At 35.1% G+C, this 22,872-nt stretch overlaps 1 protein-coding gene across 15 annotated transcripts in view; it reads right to left on the bottom strand.

Annotated features, from left to right (window-relative positions):
- Positions 1-22,872, bottom strand: part of AKAP6 (A-kinase anchoring protein 6) — a 274,653-nt gene that overhangs the window by 39,211 nt on the left and 212,570 nt on the right. For all 15 annotated transcript variants that reach the window (XM_027670361.1, XM_027670334.1, XM_027670330.1 and 12 more), the window contains 2 exons: positions 15,595-15,741; positions 11,929-12,153 (listed from right to left, as the gene is read on the bottom strand). In XM_027670361.1, coding sequence (XP_027526162.1) covers positions 11,929-12,153; positions 15,595-15,741 — 372 coding nt within the window. The remainder of the gene's footprint in view (positions 1-11,928; positions 12,154-15,594; positions 15,742-22,872) is intronic.

Here is a 22,872-nt window from a genome sequence, read left to right as displayed (position 1 = left end):
TATAGTATTACAACCACTGAATTGTTACGCTGATCATATCTCTCTGTAACTCACTACGTAGTGAAGTGTTACGATATTTCTCTTACAAGAGAACTGCATCTGTTTCTATATATTTTAAAAATGGCAATGAACTAACAGGAAAAACGACTTCATTTTTGCACTGGCTTCAAGAATGTACATAGGAGTTTACATTTTACATATAATAAAGTCCTTATATCAATTCATTCATTTCATTACTTAAAGTTACATGGGGATTTGTGTTTATTGGAAATAAATAATGGAAATACATGTATTAATTAGGTAAATATGTTTATTTTAAATAAAATATTTACTTTTAAATAGTATTCTAAAAGTACCTGTGTTCTTTCCCATTTTTCTCTGGAAGTAAAATATATGCATTAAAACCAGTAACAATTCAGACTACATGCTTCTGGACTCATCCATAAAAGCTGCTATTATATCTGTACAACATTCTTTGTTCTATTCTTTATGCTCATTTAAGTACTTCAAAATATTTGTTTGTAAGAATACCATTCAATGGTCTGTTATTTAGATCATACTCCCATGTAACTACTAATATGTAATATGCTCCGCTCCTTAAATTAAAAACACTATTAAAATTCCAGACGTATAAAACAATATGAAGATTAAGTTACTATAAAAGACACTATAATAGCTTACAGATTGCTTGTATCATTACAAAAGTGCTGGTATCTATTACAGTGTCTCCATGGAATAAAGAATGCACTTTTGGCAATAATCTGTTAAAAAAGTGCCCATTATTGTTAAGATGCACCTATCTTAACTCTAAACTAGTGTGCAATTACATGAAGGTAACTTTTAAAAATAAAAGAAAGATGGTGTCGAATGAAATGAATGAAAATGAATCTTCTCTACTGAAATACAACATAGCTTTTACGAGCCTTATTTTTCTTGTGTTTCATACAGGGAATTAATTAGCTTCATTTTCACACTGAAATATTTTAGAGCTATTTACTACACACTTCAAAGTTGGGGTTAACTTGCTTGCAGGAGATAAGCCAAGTCATTCAGATAGAGGAGCCAGAGGGGATGGCAGGAGGATCCATTTTTCTAGTCTAGCACTATTTGTGTTTATAAACGTCTTTGGTTCATGTCTTCTCATTTAATTTGAGAAATTCTCTTTCCCGCAAAAAAGATTCAAAGGACAAATATTACAGGAAGTGCCACAATTTGCTAGGGTTTCTTTTTTTGCCCCCAGAAAACGCTAAGATAAAAGTAGAATAAGCACCAGACAGGTAGGATAAATATCAGTGCTGTGTTTTGCTTTTGTAATGAATCCTGAACCACACTACTCAAAAATTCTCTTTTCTGTACTGGAAATTACAAACTTGAAATTTTTGCGAGATCCCCACACTGGGTAGAGTTTCAAATGAAATGTGTGGAAAATCAAGAGATTAAACCACTCCAGGTACAGGTGGAAACTTTTTTAAAAAATCAAGTAAGGAATAATTTAGGCTCGACTTCACTTGCAGTCATTGGAATTCACTTAGAATTACAGCCTAAAAGAAATCAAGATGTTTCTCAGCATATTAGATGCCAAGAAACCCCCTCCGATCACCTAAAAACCTTAGGTATCAGAGTTTCAGCCATCTTTAATGAATAGTTCAAACTGTTAAAACTTTGTTTCCTATCTCAGAGCTATATAAGGCTTTAAAGGAAAAACTTCCTTGCATGGGTTCACATCAACACCTGTAACTCTCAAGCTGAGGTTCAGATGTTAATATTGTACTTACTACCTTTCTTAATCTACTTCCTTCATAGGTGGTAGACACGTATTTTTGCTGTTTCTGTGCAATGAGCCTGGTATATTCCAAAATGTAGTGAGAATGTACTCTATTCTGAATAAGAGAAAAAAATCCTGCAGCATAAATAAGGCATTACCTTATTTATGGGAAAGCAGAGAACATAAAATAAATTAGACTAATCTTTTGGAGACTTCAGGACAGGAAAAAGAAAATAAACACATGTAATGAGTAAGGAAAAAGATATTTCCTTTGGCAATTTTCTTGTGTCAGTGAAGTAAACTTAGTCTGGATTCAAAAATGTACAGCTTGAGCTGCACTGGGGTAAACAGAGGAAAATATACTGTGATGTTTTTATATGTATCTGTATATGCACAATGACAACAAACAGGCTTTTCTAGAAATGGTGTTCTTCATCTTATTTCCAAAGAGCAATGCATCCTCAGAATGGATATATGCTAAAATATAAAAACATTTTGTTGATTCTTTTGCCATATCTTAAGCATAAATATACACAGAAACACACATTTTTTGGTTTCAGCTCAAGACAAAACTAAGAGTCCCCAACAAGAGAGGCTACTTGCACCATAATCAACCACATCCTGGCAGCACCGTTATGAGGTAGGTTCACCCATACCAGATGTAGGGTAGCCTTCCTCAGTATCTAACTTCGTAAGTATGTTTTAGGCAAGTGATCACATTGACTAGGGAAGTGATTGTCTCTCTGTACTTGGCACTGATGAGGCCACACCTCAATAGCATGTTCAATTCTAGTCCTCTCATTTCAAGAAAGACATTGAGGTGCTGGAGCATGTCCAGAGAAGGGCAAAAAATCTGGCAAAGGGTCTGGAGAGTAAGTCATTAGCCTGGAGAAAAGGAGGTTCAGGGGAGACCTTATTGCTCTTCACAACTACCTGAAAGGCATTTAGTGCCTTAGGTTTAGTTGGCATGGTGGTGTTTGGTCAAAGGTTGGACTCAATGATCTTGGAGGTCTTTTCCAACCTTAACGATTCTGTGAGTCTATAAATATGTTAAATTCTAAATTAATATTAGCTTGCATCTTGTACAAATCAGATACGACTGACATCCACAGTTTAGTCCCAGGGCAGTGAGAAGGCTTGAATTAGAAGGGACGACAGAAGTAGGTGATGTGGTCAAGATGAACTGTGAATGGCAATCAAAAAGCTAAGCGTTGTCAAAAGCCAAATATCTGGATGAGGTGACTGTCTATGATGGTCTTAGAGACTCAGAGGTACTCATAGTATTGCACCTTCAACTGCCATTTTTCCACTGCCTGGACAACAGGATTGGGGTAAAAAGACAAGACAGGATGAAAGAGTCCAAAAAAGAGGCATTCTTTCCTTCATAATGCTTAGACTAGAGAACATTATTAAGTTGCTCTTACTGTGCCTAAAACATGAAAATAAGCATCAATGCAATAAAGGGAGAGATGGTTCACTAAGAATGACATTGCATCATCAGCCATCAGCAAAATGCACAGAAAATCCATCAGATTAGAGGACAGGCTTCCAGTTTTATTTTGAGGTGAGAACATACAGCACGTTCCTAAGAGATCAGTAAGGGAGTCATCCTTCAAAACACAGGAATCCACAAGGTTTCGGGTTTTTTTCCCCATTGACTTTATGCAAAAAGCATTATCTAAGATGTTCTGCTGTCTCTAATATGGTGCTAGTCTACAAATCTCATTTCTGACCGACATGTCACACTTGTGATACATAATATACCTGATAAGGATTGCAATAAACACTTCAGAATGTGTATTGAAGACTTGTTCTTTTATGCTCATATTCTTTCTCATACTGAATTACACTTTACCCTGCAAATAATTTTACCAAAATCAATAGGTTTCCTGGCAGTATGATATTATTTTTATTGTAAGTAAAGGTACTAATACAATATATAATAATACTCCCTATTGGGACTGTGATCTAACAACTTACGTGCAAAGACAAAACTTGGGAAACCTATCCAGTATGAAACCAAAATTAGGCAACAGTCTGCTAGGTCAATGATCCACCAATTAAAGAAAAACCTCTTCAGTAGGATTTAATGGCTCCAGAGAACACTATTCAATCAATAATCCACTAATATCTGAGAGATTTGCACCTGAAAATGCAATGCTATGGCTCCAAAGGGCCAGTTATAGACAATCAAATAAATTGTCTAATCACATGCAGTAGCACAAAGTGAACCTTAATGGAGACAGTACAGTGAATTTCTGTTAACTTTCTTATATTTTCAGTCCACACTGTACTAGTTTTTCTACATGCTATCAGTAACAAAGGAAATAAAACTTTGAGGCCAACTAAAGTGCCAACCCTCACTGTAAATTAGTGCAAGTCAGTCTTGACATATATTTAGGGAAAATATTTCCTTCTCTTTTTTTTTGTCATCTTTTCCTTTCTTCTCATTTCCCTTTTCCATGTTGAAAGAATGATTCTGGTTTTACAGTAACTAGGTCTTCAAGGCAATAGCAGAATAATAGACAGTCGCATTTTCAAGGAGTCATTTGGGTGGATCAAAAGAAGTAAACCAATTAGTCTTCAATGATAATGAAAATAAGTGATGGATCTGAGAATGCTCTCTCAAAAGAAGTCAAGTCAGCCATTTTTCACTTCTACAGATCTGAGTCTTCAAGAGGCCATGATAAGAGGGGAAAGATAGCTCAGTCTGTAGATGTCATCAACATGAAAGTCTTGGGAAAGGAACTGTTAGCCATTTGTCACTATGAAATTGCAAGTTTTACTTTGGATGGTCAGTTTGGGACAGCTTTCTCTGTAAGCCATGGTGTCTTCTGTGTTACTCAACCCGAGGGAGATCTCAAGTCTTTCAAGCTTACCCATGACATGGGAATTAAATGTAAACCATCCCATTACCGTAAGAAAGACAGGGACAAGGGCTCAATTGCCTCCCCACTAGATCCAGTCAACAAGGTGGCACTGGTTCAAATGAGCACCGTCCTGCACATTTAGGAGGGCTGAGAGAGAAATTTGGGCTTAACTTTTCTCGAAAAAAAAATAAACCTGTAATTAGTGTAGGAGAACATCACAGATACTATCGGTAAATCATTCTGAGCTGGAATTGCAGTTTTCTCATCCTCAAGTCTCTCAAGTCTTAATGAATTCCTGATGATTCCTGGAGTGGGATTCATCTGAGCTAATGGAGAATTGAGCCTGAGGTAATCATTTAGAAGCAGGTATTCTGACGTAAAGTACATTTTCTCCATAACCTAAATATTTATGTTTTTAGATGCATAAAAGAGGACAGATTATTAGCACCCCAAAAATGCTTTTCTTCCCCCCAATTACTAGAGAAGAAACTCAGAGAAGATCTCTGCACTGTTTTAATGTGCCTCTACCTATGCTGTTTGTGGGACGTTCATCTTTGTCTACCAGAAATAAGGGGACAGTACATAAAATAGAGCTAGGAAGTAAGTAAAATATGAATTAGTGGCCTAGAAAGCCACTAGCTTATTCTCTTCTCCACCAAAGCTTTCAGTGAATTCCTGTATCTGAACTCTACTAAACTCAGTTCTTTCTGTTACTGCAGTAACTTCCATCCCATATCCCAGTTTTAGTCCAGAGCTCTTTGGTGTTCCTTTATTTTCCCCAGCAAAGGGAGCAATTGTGGGGCAAAATGGGTTTAGACAATCAGATAGTGTTTATGAATAATTTTGATGTTTCGATTAATCAAGAAGTAAGTAACAATGTAAAAAACTCAGAGAATACATGGTTTAGGATTCACAGCCCAAATGGGATGATGGAATGAAAGCTCCTATCTCAGATGGGATATTTAGTCCTAAATGGGAACTGCAAGTCACATCAGTGTTGCCTTAAATAGGGAGAGTTTATTGAAACAAGTAATTTCAGTAAGTAATGAGTATATTAAATCAAAATTTCAGATACATTTGAGCATATTAAGCATTCAAGCACTCTCTGTGTAGAAGTATGGGTATATATATAGTATTGTGCACTGATATTTTAGTACATTAAAATCAAATTAGAGCTATAAAACCATGTATTGCATTAGGGCCAAAAAAAAAATACGTAGACCTGCTTAACTATAAAGAGGTGGCTTCTCATTTCAGTGGTCCATGGAAGTGCTACTTCAGGCTGGTGGGTCATGAACATTCAGTCTGAATTAGCTTCAAATCTTTGAAAGAGGTATCAGTCTATGTTTGACTTTGGAATCCTACCTGGTTTTGCAAGATTTAATACTGTATGACTTTCTGTTTGCTAAAATTTAATCCAAACAAAACTTGGGTAAATAATTCTTCATCTGTGAGAAGATTTATAGCTCTGAAGTCACACTCTTTTTGATAAATTTATTAAAACTATTGTAACTGGGGTTTTTATCATCTTAGAGGTATAAAAAGGATTAAATCCAGCTTGACTTCTTTGGACTTTCTATGGGAAACTATTTTGCATACTTTTGTTACACGCATATTGAAGTTCTGTAATTCCTTGATTGCAACTCTGCCAGGAACATCATTCCAAAAACTGTAAAGTATCCAAAATGCAGTAGTAAAAGCAATTCCTGGCACCTATAGGAATAACCAGCACTTTTCCTCAATTTCTGAGTCTCCAAACCTTTACTCAACATTAATACTTTTATTTCATTTTGGCCCTAATCTTACATGCTCCCAGACTCATTTGTGTTTTATTTGATAGAAATGTGTTTGATTGAATTTTTTGTAAGACATACAGTGCTGACTCTTCTGCAAACTTTTCAGTTCAAATAAAAAGCATCATAAGATGTATTGATTAGTTGATTTGCCATTAATTACCAATGCAACCTATATTATTTAATCAGAAAGCTGAGTTGCTTTAGGCATTGGAGAAATAAGAGATGCTGCTGAGAAATACTTTTTTAAAAAATAACACTTCATCATCCAGTATGCTCAAGTCATAAATTTAGTGGAAGATGAAAACACATACTTCTGAATGGGTCTAGTCATTAGAAATAGTTACAAGCATCAGATAATTTACACTGTTTACAAGGCAAGTAGAAATGTTTAAAAATACTACTAGCTATGGAATTCAACAGACCATTGACTTTTCAAAATTTTAAATGAGAAAAAAATTTCAACATTTTTGTATGAACAAGCAATCTGATTTCTTTAACAAATACATTGACTAAAGTCAATGAAAACCACAAGTATTCAGTACTGCTGAGAATCACAAGTGTTGAGTACTGCTGAAAACCAGGAATCTCTTTGTTAAAGATCCAAATAAAGATTTAGGAAACAGGTATAACTATATACAGCATGTTGCTTATTGCTTCAAATAAAATCATAAGAGAAAATGACATGAAATGGAACATTATTTTTGCCAAACACCATTTAGCAGAAAATCTCTGCTAAAATCCTGTTCTGAACAGGAAAATCCTGTTCTCCCTCCAAGTTTGGAGAGGAAAGAAAACAGGATCCTGTATAAGTCTTACTACTGAAAGCACTAGAGGCTTTCCCAGTTGTACATGACTGAGAAGGGAGTCTGAGACAGACAGATACTGGCAAGTCCAAGCTTGTTCTTCAGTAGCTGGTGTGTGAGTGAAAGCCATAACAACTTTCTGAGGCTGATGGGTCATTTCTCTATATAGAACACTTAAAGTCTTGAGTTTTATTGCAAGTGACAGAAATATATGACTAATCATTTAGGCTCCCTTGCTGTCTTTTGGAAGGCATTTTGCAGAGAAAAAAGCATGCTTTTTGAAGTCCTGGACACATAAAAGCAAATGTGGCAGAACACTTCTACTGACAAGCCAACAGGCACATAAATTTCTGGCTAGACTTTACTCAAATGAAATTTACTAAAACTTTCATGAAAGAATGCGAACTCTTTTTATCTTCTCATTCTTTCCTGCTCCAAATCTCTCCTGACCCACAAAATTGCCATACATTGTTATGTTAGGAAATCAGTTGTGCCAATTATTAGTCTCATGATATCCAGTCTTTCAGCTGCTAGAACTATGTGTTTACCTGAGAATCTTGTATTTCATTTAAAAAGTAAAATTCTGGTTCTGGCTCTCATCATTTTCTGTGAAAAGCTAGAAAATATGGACTGGAGACTCAAAAGACAGAAGAGAAATAAAAAAAATTAATAAATAAAATAAATGTATATTTTTAGCTATGAAGTTCCCACGAATTTGAATTCAATTTCTTTATTTTCTTAGTCCACATTCAAGGGGTTTTTGTGTGGCAGCAGAAATAAAAACAGGAGTAAGATACCCAGACCTCCCCCCTTACAGCTGAGCAACTTGTGTTCACTCTTTCCCCTTTCTACTATCGCTACACTTGGAAACTCACTTAATGTTGGTGTGGAATGGCCAGAAGTGTCACATAGGACTGCAGCAATGTTTGTGCCTGTCCTTCATAACTAAATATGAAAATGTTTGAGGCTGCAAGGAGCACTGAAAGCTGGTGGAATGAGTAACAAAATGACTCTGTAGCCCGGCTGCATGTTATGTTGCACAGAGAACACTGGGCTGACCAAGTATATCACATAGATGTCATAAAACTAAGAAATAGCAGACCTTACATAAGCTGGGTAATGACCTTAACTAATAATATTATAGTAATTCTAGTATCTAAATATATAATAATGATAGGAAAAAAATCAGCCATACATCATCATCATGGCTAGGCTTTGTGAACGAAGATTTGGGAAGGACTCTACCCACATTTGCTAAAAGCACACTGGTGGCTAAAAAGGCCAGTACGAGATAGACAAGTTCAGTTGCAAAAGGCACAGCGGAAATACTCCTCAGGTGGTATTGACAAGACATGATTCTTTCTGCGTTGCCTTTTCGCCTTGAGAGTGATCCTGCGTGCTTTCTCAAAAGCATCAGCAGCGTTATAGATGGTGTGTCTCCAGACCTCCCAATTGGAGGCCAGAGTAGACCAGTTCTGTTGATCAATATGGCCAAGGCTGAGATGTTGTTTCAGGGAGTCCTTGTATCTCCTCTTCAGGGCTCCTCTCTTGTGGCAGCCAGTGGCAAGTTCACCATAAAGCAGGATCTTAGGGAGGCGGTGGTCCTTCATCCTGGAGACGTGCCCTGCCCAACGCAGCTGTGTTCTCAGCAACATGGCCTCAATACTCGTAACTGCTGCTTGTTCAAGAACAGATGTATTAGTCACATAATCTGACCAGTGGATGTTTAGGATTGTATGGAGACAGCGTTGATGGAAGCGTTCTAAGAGTCACAGGTGGTGGCAGTAAATGACCCATGATTCAGATCCATATAAAAGAGTGGACAGCACAATGGCTCTGTAAACACTGATCTTGGTACTTTTCTTCAGTTGTTTATTTCACCAAACTCTTTTATGGAGTTTTCCAAAAGCTCTATATGCCTTTGCTAACCTGTTGTCTATCTCTCCGTCAATCTTACCATCCGAGGAGATGATGCTACCTAGGTAATTAAACTGCTGGATTGATTTGAGCTCTGAAGCCATACATACTCAGCAGGATTTAAACTTTGAATAAAAACAAGAAATAGCAAGGGATCAGTCTCCTTTCATTGCAGAAGAACATGGAATATATTGAGAAGTAACCTAGAGGAAGAAAGGAAGGGCTGCCCTGTGGTTGGTTCCAAAGAGTAGGGTCACTGTAGCTGGGTTCTACCCTAACACAGCCATTGACTTTCTGTGAAAACCTGGAAAAGTCATTAAATATCCATATATTTTATTTCCCTCATTTCTACAAGGTGATGATAACAATAACTACCCCAAAGGTTTAGTGGGGCTTACTTCAGTAATGTTTGTACAGCATGTACAGCTCTTGACTGGAGAGTACTATAGAAATGCTAAGTATTACTATTACACGGGACTATTAGAAAAAAAAGTAATGCAGTAGGAAATTCTTAAATAGAAACACCCAAATTAATATGAGATGATTTTTTTACAACAGAAAATCAAGAGGTCAAAATAATTTCCTACTTTCTGATTTTAACAATCACTCCTCCCCAAACATTGCTCCCATCTTGGGTCCCAACTGCATGTGAACTACATATTCAATTCATCCTCCAATTGTGAAATGAAAGAAAAGCACCTAAAAAAATGGAATAACTGTTTTTCCTAAGGCATAAGTTTAATATAAAGCATAACATTATGGAATGAAAATCAACAGCGTTGTTGAGTTTATTTTATTAAAAATGTTTCTCTGTGTACAGTGCCTGTGTGTATAATTGGAATGGTGCAGCACAGTAAATTTCCATTAAGAAACAATGATTCACTTAGTACGGTGAAGGCAGTAATACAGTTAAACTCTTAAGTTAAGTGGAAAGTTAAGTCAAACTAAACCCCAACAGGTTTTCTGCTAGGGGCATAGATAATGTTTTTGAAAATGTTCTAAATTTTCTTTCTCAAATATATGTATTATACATTGCAATATTCTTAATTATATCCATTTTCTCCTTTATACACTTCCCCAGGAGATTAGTGAAGAATGGAAAACTTACTTATAGTGGATTTCAGATTTAATGAGACGAAGATGGTTTAATATATATGACAAAGTGATATGCTCTCACCATATTTGATAGGTAATTATTTTTTATACTCTAATGGCTACCATTTTGAAAATAATTAATGTATTATTTGTGTAATTAATAGATAATCAACTGAGTATTAAAAGTCTCTGGTTACATGGTGGTGGGTGGTACTACCCTGTTTAACATCTCTAGAGCTCTTGGCATGTTGGCATGACATCACATCATATATGCATTAAAAGTTTTCCTTTGAGAGACCTGTGCACATTCAAAATACATAAGTAACATTGGTATGATATTTCTGTGTGTATATATATATATGTTTCTGTGTCATGTATATATATAAGAATGTATATTTTAAAAAAAGTTTTCCAGAACTTAGATTTTTAAATGCATAATTCTGCACTTAAATAAATGCCATAACTTTCCACAGGTATAAAAATGTTCAGCATTTCCTATGGAAAACATGCATCTATTGCTGTGAAGTTCTGCAGGTCTATCAACAGTCCTTCACAACCACTAGCTCTGAAGTTTGTTGATAGATGAAACAGAATCATCATGATTTTTTTTCCCCATTAGCAGAAGACGGCAACTCACTAAAAAAATGGTATTGATGTCACAAGAAAATTTAAAATTACATTCAAATGGACAAGCTCAGGAACCTGAAAACCATCAACTTCATCTATATCAACACAACCTTCTCCCAAATCATCATGATCGGAAAATTAGGAGTGAAGGAATGACTAAATGGGAAGATTGTAATTTTTCTCGTGTTGTTTTCTTGAATGCTTGTATTAAAAAAAAGTATGTTTAGAGGTGTTGGCAACATGCTCTTTGAGGTGCTGATTTAAGAAACTGTCCATCACCTAGAGAGTGCTGTTGCCCTAGACACCCTGGTGTACTACCGGAAGAGAAAAAACTCTTTACCTCCAAAGCTCAACAATGGTTTGTGATTTCTTTCTTATTCTTTGGTCAAAGATCACTTGCAGAGTAAAGTGACTTATAATGATAACTAAGGTGAGAGCTTATTTAGAAGCTATTTCAGGCTTAGGTTTAAGATGTGGCCTAGATTGATGCAAATCTCATGGTCTATATGTTTTTTCCACATATCTACGACCTTGAATGTTTTCTCATATATGCTAAATTTATCTCTCTGTAATTGTTACCTCAGATATGCTATTCTTGACTCATATGTGCAAAGAAACTGATGATCACACACCTTAATTAATTGATGTAGGGAGTGAAATTCAGAGTGAAGCTTTTTGTGACAAAACTCAGGGGTTTTTTTTGCCCCTCTCCATGTCAGAGGGGTTGGAACTAGATGATCTTTAGGGTTTCTTCCAACCCAAACAATTCCATGATTCTGTGATTTATAGTGAAGTAGAAGGAAAGAAAATTATTGCTTTTCTACTCATGAGGTAATTAGTGCCCTTTAAAATTCTCTTTTGCAAAATGTTTAAGAAGTAAATATTATAGCAAAGATTCAATAAAACAAATATGAATGAACACATAGTACATAAATGAAGGTGAAAATATATTATTGAATATGTACATGCATTGTAATATGTTGTGTATAAAATAAATATATTATCCTACCATAAAGAAGAGTTTCTCTACAAAAGGATGATAATTTTTTTATTACCTTAAAATATTGCAGTTGTTTCTCAGCATTCATTGTTCCTTCATTTTCTTGTCTCAGACAGGAATTGAAGATGAAAAGCTCTGTATCTCTCAGCCACCCTTTCAGCTCTTTGATCCTGACCTCCAGCTGCCTTACCAGGCTGCCACTTTCAGGCGAGAGCAGGTCACGTGGACCTAACCCACTGTGCCCTACCATTATGTCTTGGATCTTCTCTCCTAGGGTTTTCTAATGCATCAGATAAGGAAAACATAGATTAGTCATATGTACCAAAACATATACAGGTTAATGTGCAACAAGAAGCATCTGTTAGATGACCAGAAATGTGGGGTTTTAATAATTATTACTAATACCAATCAATTTCATTCTTAGTTTCCTTGTTTCATTCTATTTCATTTTTTTTGTACCCTTGTTTCTCACTTATGCTGTTCTCTCTGGGTCACTGACTTTGCTAGAAGGATTATAAATCAATGTTTATTAAGAGCAATTAAGGACAGAGGAGACAAAATGCTACATAACTTTGCAAACTAGTTACTCTACAGAATTTGTCCGTGGCTTTAGATGATTATGACCGTGAGAGTTACCAGTTTCCAGGCAGCAACAGAAACATGACAAGCACTGAGTTCACCAGACTCCTGCCCAAGGTACTGTCTAAATTTTTGGAGAAACAATGAAATATTTTTTGAGGTATGAACTGCCAGGTCATAATTTCCAAACATGTAGCCTTGGGGCTGCATGGAGGAGCAGTTAGGTCACAAAAGAGTTGGTTTGTTTTTAAAAGTGGATGAACTCATTCAAATGTCAATAAGCTAGAAATTGCAAATCTTCACTGTTCCTGAACATCAGGCCAATTATTTAGGCCACCAAATTTGAATCTCAGTTCTCTGTGTTAAGCATCCACTTTAAAAATAATGGACCAGAATAAGCATTCACCTCTGATTACTAATGAAATTAATTTACTACATCTTTTCAAAGTAGTATTTCTAATAAAAGAACCACTGAATAACATTTTGATAGTGGATGCTGTGAGCATAATGAATGTTCTGAAGAGGCCAGGGGTAGAAAGTTACCTTTCTTTTCAGTATTTTGAAAGGCAATCCTTTAACATCACAAGGGAGATATGCTGTTGCCTGCTTCTTCAGTGCTAAGACATATTTTATCTGACCTATAAGAGGCTGTCAGGCAGACACTTATTATGAGCACTAGATCTATGGTACTGATTGTTGAATATTGAATATACACTGACACTCACATCCAATAACCTTTTAAACTGATAATTATTGGTGGTTAATTGTTGTAACATGAAGATACAGTTTTAGGTGACCCAGTATGGCTGTCTGTTGAAAATATATGCTTTAGAAAGCTACCGCAATACAATTTATACCAATGAAGTTAGCTTCCAAAAAAAAGCTTTAAAACACAAATAAAATTAGAGCAACTGATATTAATCTACTCTGCGGCATTCTGTAAATAACGTCTGTAGGAGATCATAACTGAAAAATGTGCTTTCCTGGCAACACCCTTCTATTTTCATGGTGCAAATATTGATAATTTGAAGACCCTCAGTGGAATCCAGCACTAGCTATTGTTTTTATGCTGTAACAAAAGTAGCAGCAGGAGGTGAAATCAATGCCCTTGGAGGGTAGGGTCACAAAAAAGAATTTATTGCCACTTTTTTGTTCTGGAACAGTTTGCAATCATAAATTCTTCATAAACAGAATACTTCAGAGAATGGTCCGTCTTCATAAATATACGACAGAGGACATCAATTTCATTTAATTCACAATTTGTGTCAGCACAGCAGATGCCAATGCCTGCCTTGATAGGGTTGTTTAATATGCAATTGAGACAGAGTAATATTCAGCACAGGGGACAAAATTTCACAGATTAAACTGTACGCACCACTGACATTTCATTCTAATGTATTTCCATTCCACAGTGTTCACCTTAGATGAAAGTAATATTAAAAACCATATCCCTCTATTTTGCCATTGTTAGAAGTTAAAATCCTTGTCTTTAATTTTTTTCATGCCAATTAAAACGTAATCATGCCAATTAAAACAGTATGTCTAGTGTTGTTAGTTTCTGCAAAGGTTTTTATTAAATTAAACAAAACTCTATCAAACTCTACTTATTATTCATGAAACTGCATTTAACAGGAAAACTGTAACAGTTATATTTTATTTTTCTGTAAATGCTGAAATTAATGGCAAAAGTTAATCTGGAGGTATATACTGAGAAGCAAAGGGCTTCAAATTAGGGCTTCAATTTTTTTTTTTTAAGACAGAGTTTTTTTTAGACTTTTAGAATTATCATCAGTTACTTGTAGTTTTATATCCTACCAGCTCTAATCAGTGCCACTGAATTAAACTGATTAAATACATTGAAATTTATAAATGTAAGGCTTACATCTGAAATCATTTTAAAAATACAAGTTGTCATGATCAGATGTAAAAGATTAGGTTGGTAAGTCCTATTTTTATCAATAAATTTATTAAAGATCAAATAGGTTCAAAATGCTTATGGTGATGTTGCAGATTAAAAAGTAACAAGATCACTGATCATAAGGCAACTTTTAACATTTTCTGACAATTTGCACATTTAGAGAATCAAGCAATTAGAAGCAACTGTGCTGAACCAAAAAAGCCCCACCCTCTGAAACGGCTATTGCATTACTACATAAGCTGAAGTGACACAAGTCACTACTTAAAATGCTGTTGGCAGGTTGCGTATATAGTTTACTCTTAATATAATAGAAATATTTTTAAACTAGGATATAGCATGCACAATTATGCAATGTAACTGTATTGTTAATATCATACATCTATAATTAATCATTTAAATTAATTTATAAATTTACCTTACCCTTGATTTGAAGTGAAGGCAATTAAGGAGAGAAGTGGATGGAAAAATATATAGTTTGACCTCTCTCTCTCTCTCTTAGCTGTTTTACAACAATAGGACAATAGTGTCTCCTGCACAGTGCCATCATCAGTCTCTGGGTAACAGAATCCCTATATTGCTTTTTTTGCCAGATTCTTGTATCTTACTCTTTGGCTGAGACCCAGCCCATCATAGCATGAAATGAATTACACGAAACTTTTGTGGCTTTTGTCAAAAGTGAGCTGAATACAGCAGCATGAAACATATCCTGGCTGTATTCTCAGTTTCAGGTATGCAGATTTGTACTGAATCTGTATATTTGTTTTTGAGCCATCAGTGTGACCTGAAGTATGCAGTGACAGCCCCACTTTTCATCTTAAAGGTATAGTAAATAGTTAAACAGTAGATGTCTCTAACATGTACCTTCAGAATAAATTCTATTAACATTCACTCAAGCATGACAGTCAGTGTATATCAGATATACTGCATTATAGTTGACTTGGTGTATACCCGTAATACATGGCATATTTTACTTACATTTTTTATGTATTAAAGAACTAAAATTATTAAAGTCAGACAGGAGACAAGTATGGAATAAAAAAAAAATCAACAGAAGAGGAAAATACTATGGAGTTTTTATAATAGAATGAGTAGTTTGTTTGAAATGTTCGTGGTGGATTGAAAGAGAGACATATTTGTGCTTCAAATTAGAAATCAGACAGACAGTGTACTTCAACACACAAAAATGTACACATAACCCACAAACAGTAATAAAAATGCAAATACCCCAAGCAGTTCCCATTTTTCATTAATTGAATCCACTTTTTCAAGGAGATCATTTGGTAGTAAAACACCACTTTTCTTCAGAGCTTCAACCTTACTAAGCAGTTCCATCTTTTTCGGATGCCTGATTGACATTTCTACATTGTATCTCTAAAAGGAAAAGAAATATATAGTATTAGCTGCTGTAAAGAGTTTTCATTATAAAAAAATAAACTTCCATTGTATGTGTTCAGTTATGGTCATGCTTACTCTGACATTTTTTATTTTTTTTTTAATACACAACCTTCTCATGACATATCATAAGAGATTTAGGTACCAAGCACATAGACTTCTGCATCTACGCAGGCAGTTAGCAATTTATTACATATAGTAATATTCAGTCTCTCACAATATTCACTTGTACAATAATATTCACTAACACTCTCCCATCTGAATCTTGATCTACCTTTCTTCATTCAGGTTAGTGGGATCTTTTTTTTAAATATACTACAAGTAACAATGAGGCTCTCCATTCAAAACCAAACAAAACAAAATCCAAGGAAACAATTTCATAATTATATTTCCTCTACAGCTTATTTCTTCTCTCTTTCATTGTGGATTCTGCCTCATACATGGGCCTGAAATGCTAATACATATGAAAATGTAAGAGTTTCACCTTAGAAAAACAATTAGACATAGCTCCCTTAAAATACAATAACAGTAATTTGATTTTTATAGCATCAACCAACAGGAGCACTGAAATGGCCCACAAAAGAGAACAGCCACAATGTTAAAACAGTCAAATAGTTTCTTAAAGCTGAAACTACCTTTTATTTCCTGCACTGCCATTTATTGATAAAAAAAGAAAGAAAGGACAGAGAAAACAGATATAAGAGAAAGAAGAAAAAGAAAAACATGAAGCTTCTTTCAGAATTACTTTCACAGGACTTTCTAAATCTTTTAGCTGTATATTATATAGTATATACAAATGTATTCTAATCTACAGACATATTGGTAAATAAATATTTTTTAAAACTGTATTCCCCAGAAACTTGAATTAACTATTATATATAATATTTACTATAGTGGTTATATATGTTTTCATAGTTGGTAAAGTAAAAAAAAAAAACCAAAACATTAACATGCAGGCATCCATTCATATACATACCCTCCATTTAGTTAACCTAATTAAGTATAAAAACATTGATTGAAATAGAACTTCTGATATGGCCAAAAATATGTCTCTTACCGAGAGAGAAAAGTTCAGCACATATTCTTACAAAGGTGTTTACAAGACATACATAAATTATGCATAGCTATTAGCAAATTGCTTCCTAAACATTAAGCTTTCTTTGCTTTAAATTCAGCCAAGAAAACTGCTATGGCAGCTCATACTGAAAATGTTATTAACTGGGCTAAGTATAAAAAATTAAACAAGAATAAGGAATGTTTAAAACGTGGATGCCTTTGCTAGATCCGAGAACATGCTCTGTAGGAAAACAAAGCCAAAAGACAATTGGAGACAGCCTAAAGAAAATAATAAAGGTGTGAAATCGCTGTTTCAGCTAACAGGTTCTCAGTATTTCCATGCATATGTTTGCATATTGTTAGTTTCATATTTTAATCTCTCATTTACACAACACATGCACATCATTTGTATTATGTAAACTTCAGCAAATATTAGTCATTTGTGGATCATAGAGCAAATGTTTTAAATGAGGTGATTTAAACCATTTCTCATTATTAATGAACACTGATCAGGTGTCTGTGTATCCAAAATTGCATGAATATGCATGGTAAAAACCAAGGAATTGTTTACAAAGAGCTTGCCTTTTGACACTTGGTGTACTGTGGCTCAGGTTTGAGACATGTACAACAGTAGGCAATACCTACCAGGATGGGTGCTAGGGGTCTGGACCCACCAAGAGGCACCACCATTTTATTCAACTAATATGTTCAACAACCATGCTTCTTGGTCCTGTCTTATTGCCTTTTCGGCTTGAATGGTTATTGGAGGAGATTACAATCTTCTTTATGTAATCTGATTTCTATTTAAAGATGATATAGCTGAAAAGGATTTGCATAATTATTTCCATAAGTACATGTAATATCAAGGGGAATCCAGAGTCCGATTTGCTAGGCACTGAAATCCAGTTCATGTGACTCCCTTCCTTTTGTCAAGTGAATTAATAGACTGAGGGAGTCCTCTAGCTGTGTGTAACTGGTGCAGGCACAGCTAGTTACTGCTCTAGGCTGGCACTTGTCTGGGCTGGGGCTGGGGATGTTTCTAGGCATCTCAGGACTGATGAAGAAATAAAATACATTGCATGTTTCATAACTACAATGCTCTTGTTAACATAGAAACAGAAGACATTTCATTTAATTTTGGACTAAATAAAATAATTCAGTGCTGCATAATCCAAATAGTGTGACAGACATTATAAAGGTTATTACATTAAAAACTAAATAAGCTAGATTTTATGTATGTGCTGTTTTCGTCACTCTGTAACCTACTGTATAAACAAGCATGATTGAAAGTGCTGATTGATAGAAAATGCATTATACAGTAACAGTAAAAGATTAAATAATTCAGTTGATTATCAGATGTATTGGTATGTGACTGAGAGTCAGTATTGTTTCATTCACGGATATTTAACCTTCAGTGTGTATTTTAAGGGAAGAGCTTAATGTACAGGAGGTACAGCTTGATATAACACAAGATGTTATTGTTAATACTATTTTTTGATCCATTAAACACCTAGACTTTCAGCAGTTGCATGGAAAAATTAGCCACCAGCTCTATCAGTGCTGCACAACCCTAGTCTGGTAGGACTACTTAATCCTTTGGTGAGAAAATAATTTAATCTTCAGGTTGTTCCATTGTGACATTCTGTGGATGTTATGATACAGAATACTGTTTAATAGCCAAAAATGAGATTAAGAAAGTTAAGGTTGCAGGCTTCTCTCAATAGCCAAAATAATAAATAAATGAGTCATATTTAATTTCCCAAAATACCTGTCATATCATAAAACTGGGAAAAAACACAAACAACAACACGTTGGAAAAACTGCAAAATATTTTCATCATGATTAGCTGTGGGCATGCATGGCTGGTTTTGCGTTCCTGAAGCCACTCAAAAGAAATCCAAAACATTGTTACATAAGTTAAAGAATTTGGCTTTTTATTCCTTCTCACTCAATACAAGAAATATTTCTCAAAGGGCAAATAGTGGAATTTAAAAAACGGCAGTAGCGTTTATCTGGGAATAAGTCTGGCAGAAATATTTAAGCCACAAGAAGTTGAATTCCAAAACAAAGCTAGTTAAAACCTTTCTTCCCCTGATAAAAAAATTCTAAGAAATAATTCAGGCAGGCTTGATTGAGACACATTTTTTGACACTTTAACCTAAACTGGGCCTTTTTTTTTATTTTTTCTTTAAAAAATTATCTAAAACTTTTTTTGTGTGAAAAATCACAACCGAAAATTCTGCCCAAATGCAGACTGGAACAATGCCTTGTAACAGTGTTAATTGTCACCATGGAAACCAGAAGAATAAGCCATTTTGAAACTGGTATAGAAGGCACACATTGAGCAACTCAAGCATTTTTCAGCCTCCCTCAGTGTTAAGGAACAAGATGCCTAGTCACTGAGAGGTCAGAGAAAGAAATCATCATGAAAGGGTCGTAGATGTGCACTGTCTGGTAAACAATAAAAAAGTCTGTACACAGTTAACAACTCTATAAGACTGCGCACTGCATCTTTCAGAAGGAGAAACACCACAAAAAGGTGATCAGGACTGGGGTGCAGATTCCACCCCTCAAGCAAAACTTTAGGGCAATAATACGCGAACCTTGCCCCTAAAGCTCCCTGGGAATTCTGTTGTTGTAATAAAACTTCAGAAGAGGAAAGGAAGAAAAAAGCCTGCATGATGGAATTCAAAATAATGCTCTAAAAGCACACAGAGAGATTAAGACATCCATTGTAAGACTTTTGTATGGTGCTTCTGTTGGTTATAGTGAAAAGAGACCAGACATACTGAACACACAGTGGAGCTATGGCTACGAAGTACAGAAGAATTAAGCCGGTGAACTTTCTCCATTACTGGAATAGGGATGTGCTATTTGTAGATGTTCTGCATTCCATCATTCACTACTAACAAAGTATCTTCAGTCAAATGGCACTGTAGGATATACAACTGAGATCAGGACTGAGTGACCTGCAATTTTAGTTTTACCTGCATTCAATCTTTAAACTTTAAAAATTTGCCTTTTGGGATGTTTTGACTGCTGCAGACACCAATAAATACAGATACATATCCTTGGTGTCTGCGTGTGCATGCACAGTCAGCATTGCCACACATTTGCAAAATATACTGCATGCATAAAATTCAGTAAAGAATACTCTGCAAGCAAATTCACCAAATATGTAATAAAAATATACACAAACATTTATATATATGCACATATAGCAATATTTGTCCATCATCTCTTCGCACACATTCTCTTTGCTTTCTGGATAATGTTTGCACTCTTCGTGCTAGGCTTCATGGTGGCCCCTTAGGAAGCCCATGCCTAATGCCATTCAGTGATGAACAAAGAGTCTTTTTATTCCAAAGTCCAGGGTCCAAAGCTCAGCTGTATACAGGCAAAGTGAAGGAATCTGCTAGAGGCCAGCCTACCCTTCACAATAGCCCTTAATGCTTCTACCTTTTTGATATTGTCAATGTGAAACATTTTAGAAACTGTCCAGAAGTTTGGTTATATTTCTTATGCCATCAATAGCACTAGAACCTCTGGACAACATTCAAGATCTGGGCTGAGCAATCTGTCTAGATGAATAGCAGTTGCTGTTTCTTGCAAACTTCATGTATTTCACCATTAGCAATTTATGGCAAATAATTGCACAGAGAAATTATAAAGACTCCTACAATTGTCCTTGTAAATTAATAATAGGCTTTCTTGATTGGGATAAATTTGCTGCTGAGCCTTTGGAAAAATTAAAAAGTGCAATGTCATTTAAAATTGCCAGAACTCACAGAGCAAATTACATCTGAGGTTAAGAATCAGCTTTTCCTCTTCTAGTTTATTCCATTTGCATGATCTGGAAATCATATTACATTGGCTATGTATTGTTAATTGGACATAGATTGCATTATCTTTGATATAAATCAAACTACAAATATTAAAATGAATTGCAAATTCTGTAATAGATGATCATAAAACAATCCTTTTTAAGTATCTCCCATTAATAATTTAATTCCAATTATATCACTCAGAAAACTCAAGAAGGAGAGTGCTAACTTATTTCCATTTGCCTTTTCCCCCTACAAATAAGCACAATAGCACAATATGAATTTGTGTGAGAGTACATGTGCATATGGGTGCATGCCTGTAAAACAAAACAAGTCTTTGCACTTTTGTCTTAAACCCCTACAGACACCTTGCTTTTTGTTTTCTGTTTCAGAAAGTAGCAAATGCAGATTTCACTTCTGTTATGCATTCCCTTCTGTAGCAGCTAGAGAAATAAACATATTGAAAGAAATATTAAGCAACTTCATGAACTAAATTTTGCCTACATTAAAATTTATGCAGTTGGTATCCATTGTTCTTCATTTTTTTAAAGAAAGGTAATCCCAACCCTTTAAATTTTACTATAAATGTAATATCTTTTTGAAGACTTTGTGTGCTCTTTAATGAATTTATATTAAATATTTAATACTGTTTAGGGCATATCCACTACTACCAAAAACAGTTATATTCCCAGCAGTCCCACTGTTTCAGGCAGAGGGCTTGATTGATCCTCCTAGCCTGAATTGAGTAGAATGAAAAGAAGCAGTTGGAAAATAGCTGCAATCATTTAATGCAGATGACCTCTGACAGGCTCACAGCTCTTCTATCTGAACAGAAATTTGCATGGGGTCTCTGTGCAGAGGAACAATGTAACCTAAATGGTAGACAATCTTTATTCTAATGAAGTGGGTGTCAAGGTCAATGTAAAACTGCAATGATAAATGGTGCACCACTAGGCAAGAGAAGTTGCATAGGCATTGTAGTGCTTTCACATTAATTGAAGGCTGAAATGCACTGAGTGAAAGCACAAGACTCTCTTTTCACCATAATGTGTTAATGCACAAATGTTTAAATGTTTTATTCAAGCCCCTAGCCTGTTGGCACAAATCTTATTGCAAACAAAAATACAATAGTTGGCCAATAACCAGAAAAATAGAACTTTTTATTAGCTTGCCTTATTTCTTGAATCCCTAACAACTTCCACTATCTACTCAGAGTACCAAAAGAATAACAAGTCTGTGGACACCTAATGTAATTCCCATGATCCTTTTTCTATTTAGGATATCTGTCTTTAATTAGTTCCAAACAAGCAAGCCTTTAGATGACTCTTCATTAGATACCATTCCCAATGAACTAACTACAAGAAGAAAAGTCATGCTTCAATATTATTATTTTCTAGATTCTAAGTTTTCTTTTAGTATATAGTTAACATCTCCAGGTGCTTTTTGTTCTCAGAAAGAATTAGACCAGTAAAACTCGGTTTTGTAATGCAAAGAGTTGTGTGCCTAGAGTGGAGACTAAACTACAATCTATTATTGTGGCTTTGTCAAAACTGCAATACAACTATAATTATGGTACTTCATCAGTCGATCAAGCAATTTGTGGAAGGCAGTACATTTTGTCTTATAAAAATGAGGAGGACAGTAAGCTGCTTTTTAAAATCCTGAGCTGCTTAAGCTTGTTAAGGGTATATTGTTTGCTAATACACTCATTAGCAGCCAAGCATTTTAACTTCATCAATTAAACAGGAAATGGTGTTGCACCATTAGTTTCACAAAATGCTAAAAAACAGATAGGAGTCTACAGCTAAGAATTTTAGAAAAAGTATTTTCACCTGTGAGCTGCATTATACACTTCAAACCAGTTTTTATGCAGCTACATATACTTGGGGAGCAGAGGGTGTGTCTGTCTGTGCATGAATGTAGGTGGTGAAAGCCCTGCAGATAGTTGCAAAGCTAATTATATATATACATATATATATATACACACACACACACTCAAAATTTTGCAAGTCCCCTAAAGATTGCTGCTAGAGCACAACATCATTTCTTGACACCGATGAACATTTACTCATCTGAGTAATCCCAAGGATGACAGAAGTTTATTCCTGTGAACAACTAACAGCTTTCCTGGATAACTAACAGGTTTGCAATATGGATGATAAATTTTGAGTATTTATCAGACTTTATAGTTTTAGGCTCTTCAGTGCAAACAGGTACTAACAATACAATT

Source organism: Neopelma chrysocephalum, unplaced genomic scaffold (genome assembly GCF_003984885.1).
Source record: "Neopelma chrysocephalum unplaced genomic scaffold, ASM398488v2 Primary Assembly neopelma1_24, whole genome shotgun sequence".
In the NCBI taxonomy this organism is placed as follows: domain Eukaryota; kingdom Metazoa; phylum Chordata; class Aves; order Passeriformes; family Pipridae; genus Neopelma; species Neopelma chrysocephalum.
Note: the sequence above shows the minus strand (reverse complement) of the source record. Positions and strands in the feature narration are given on the sequence as shown.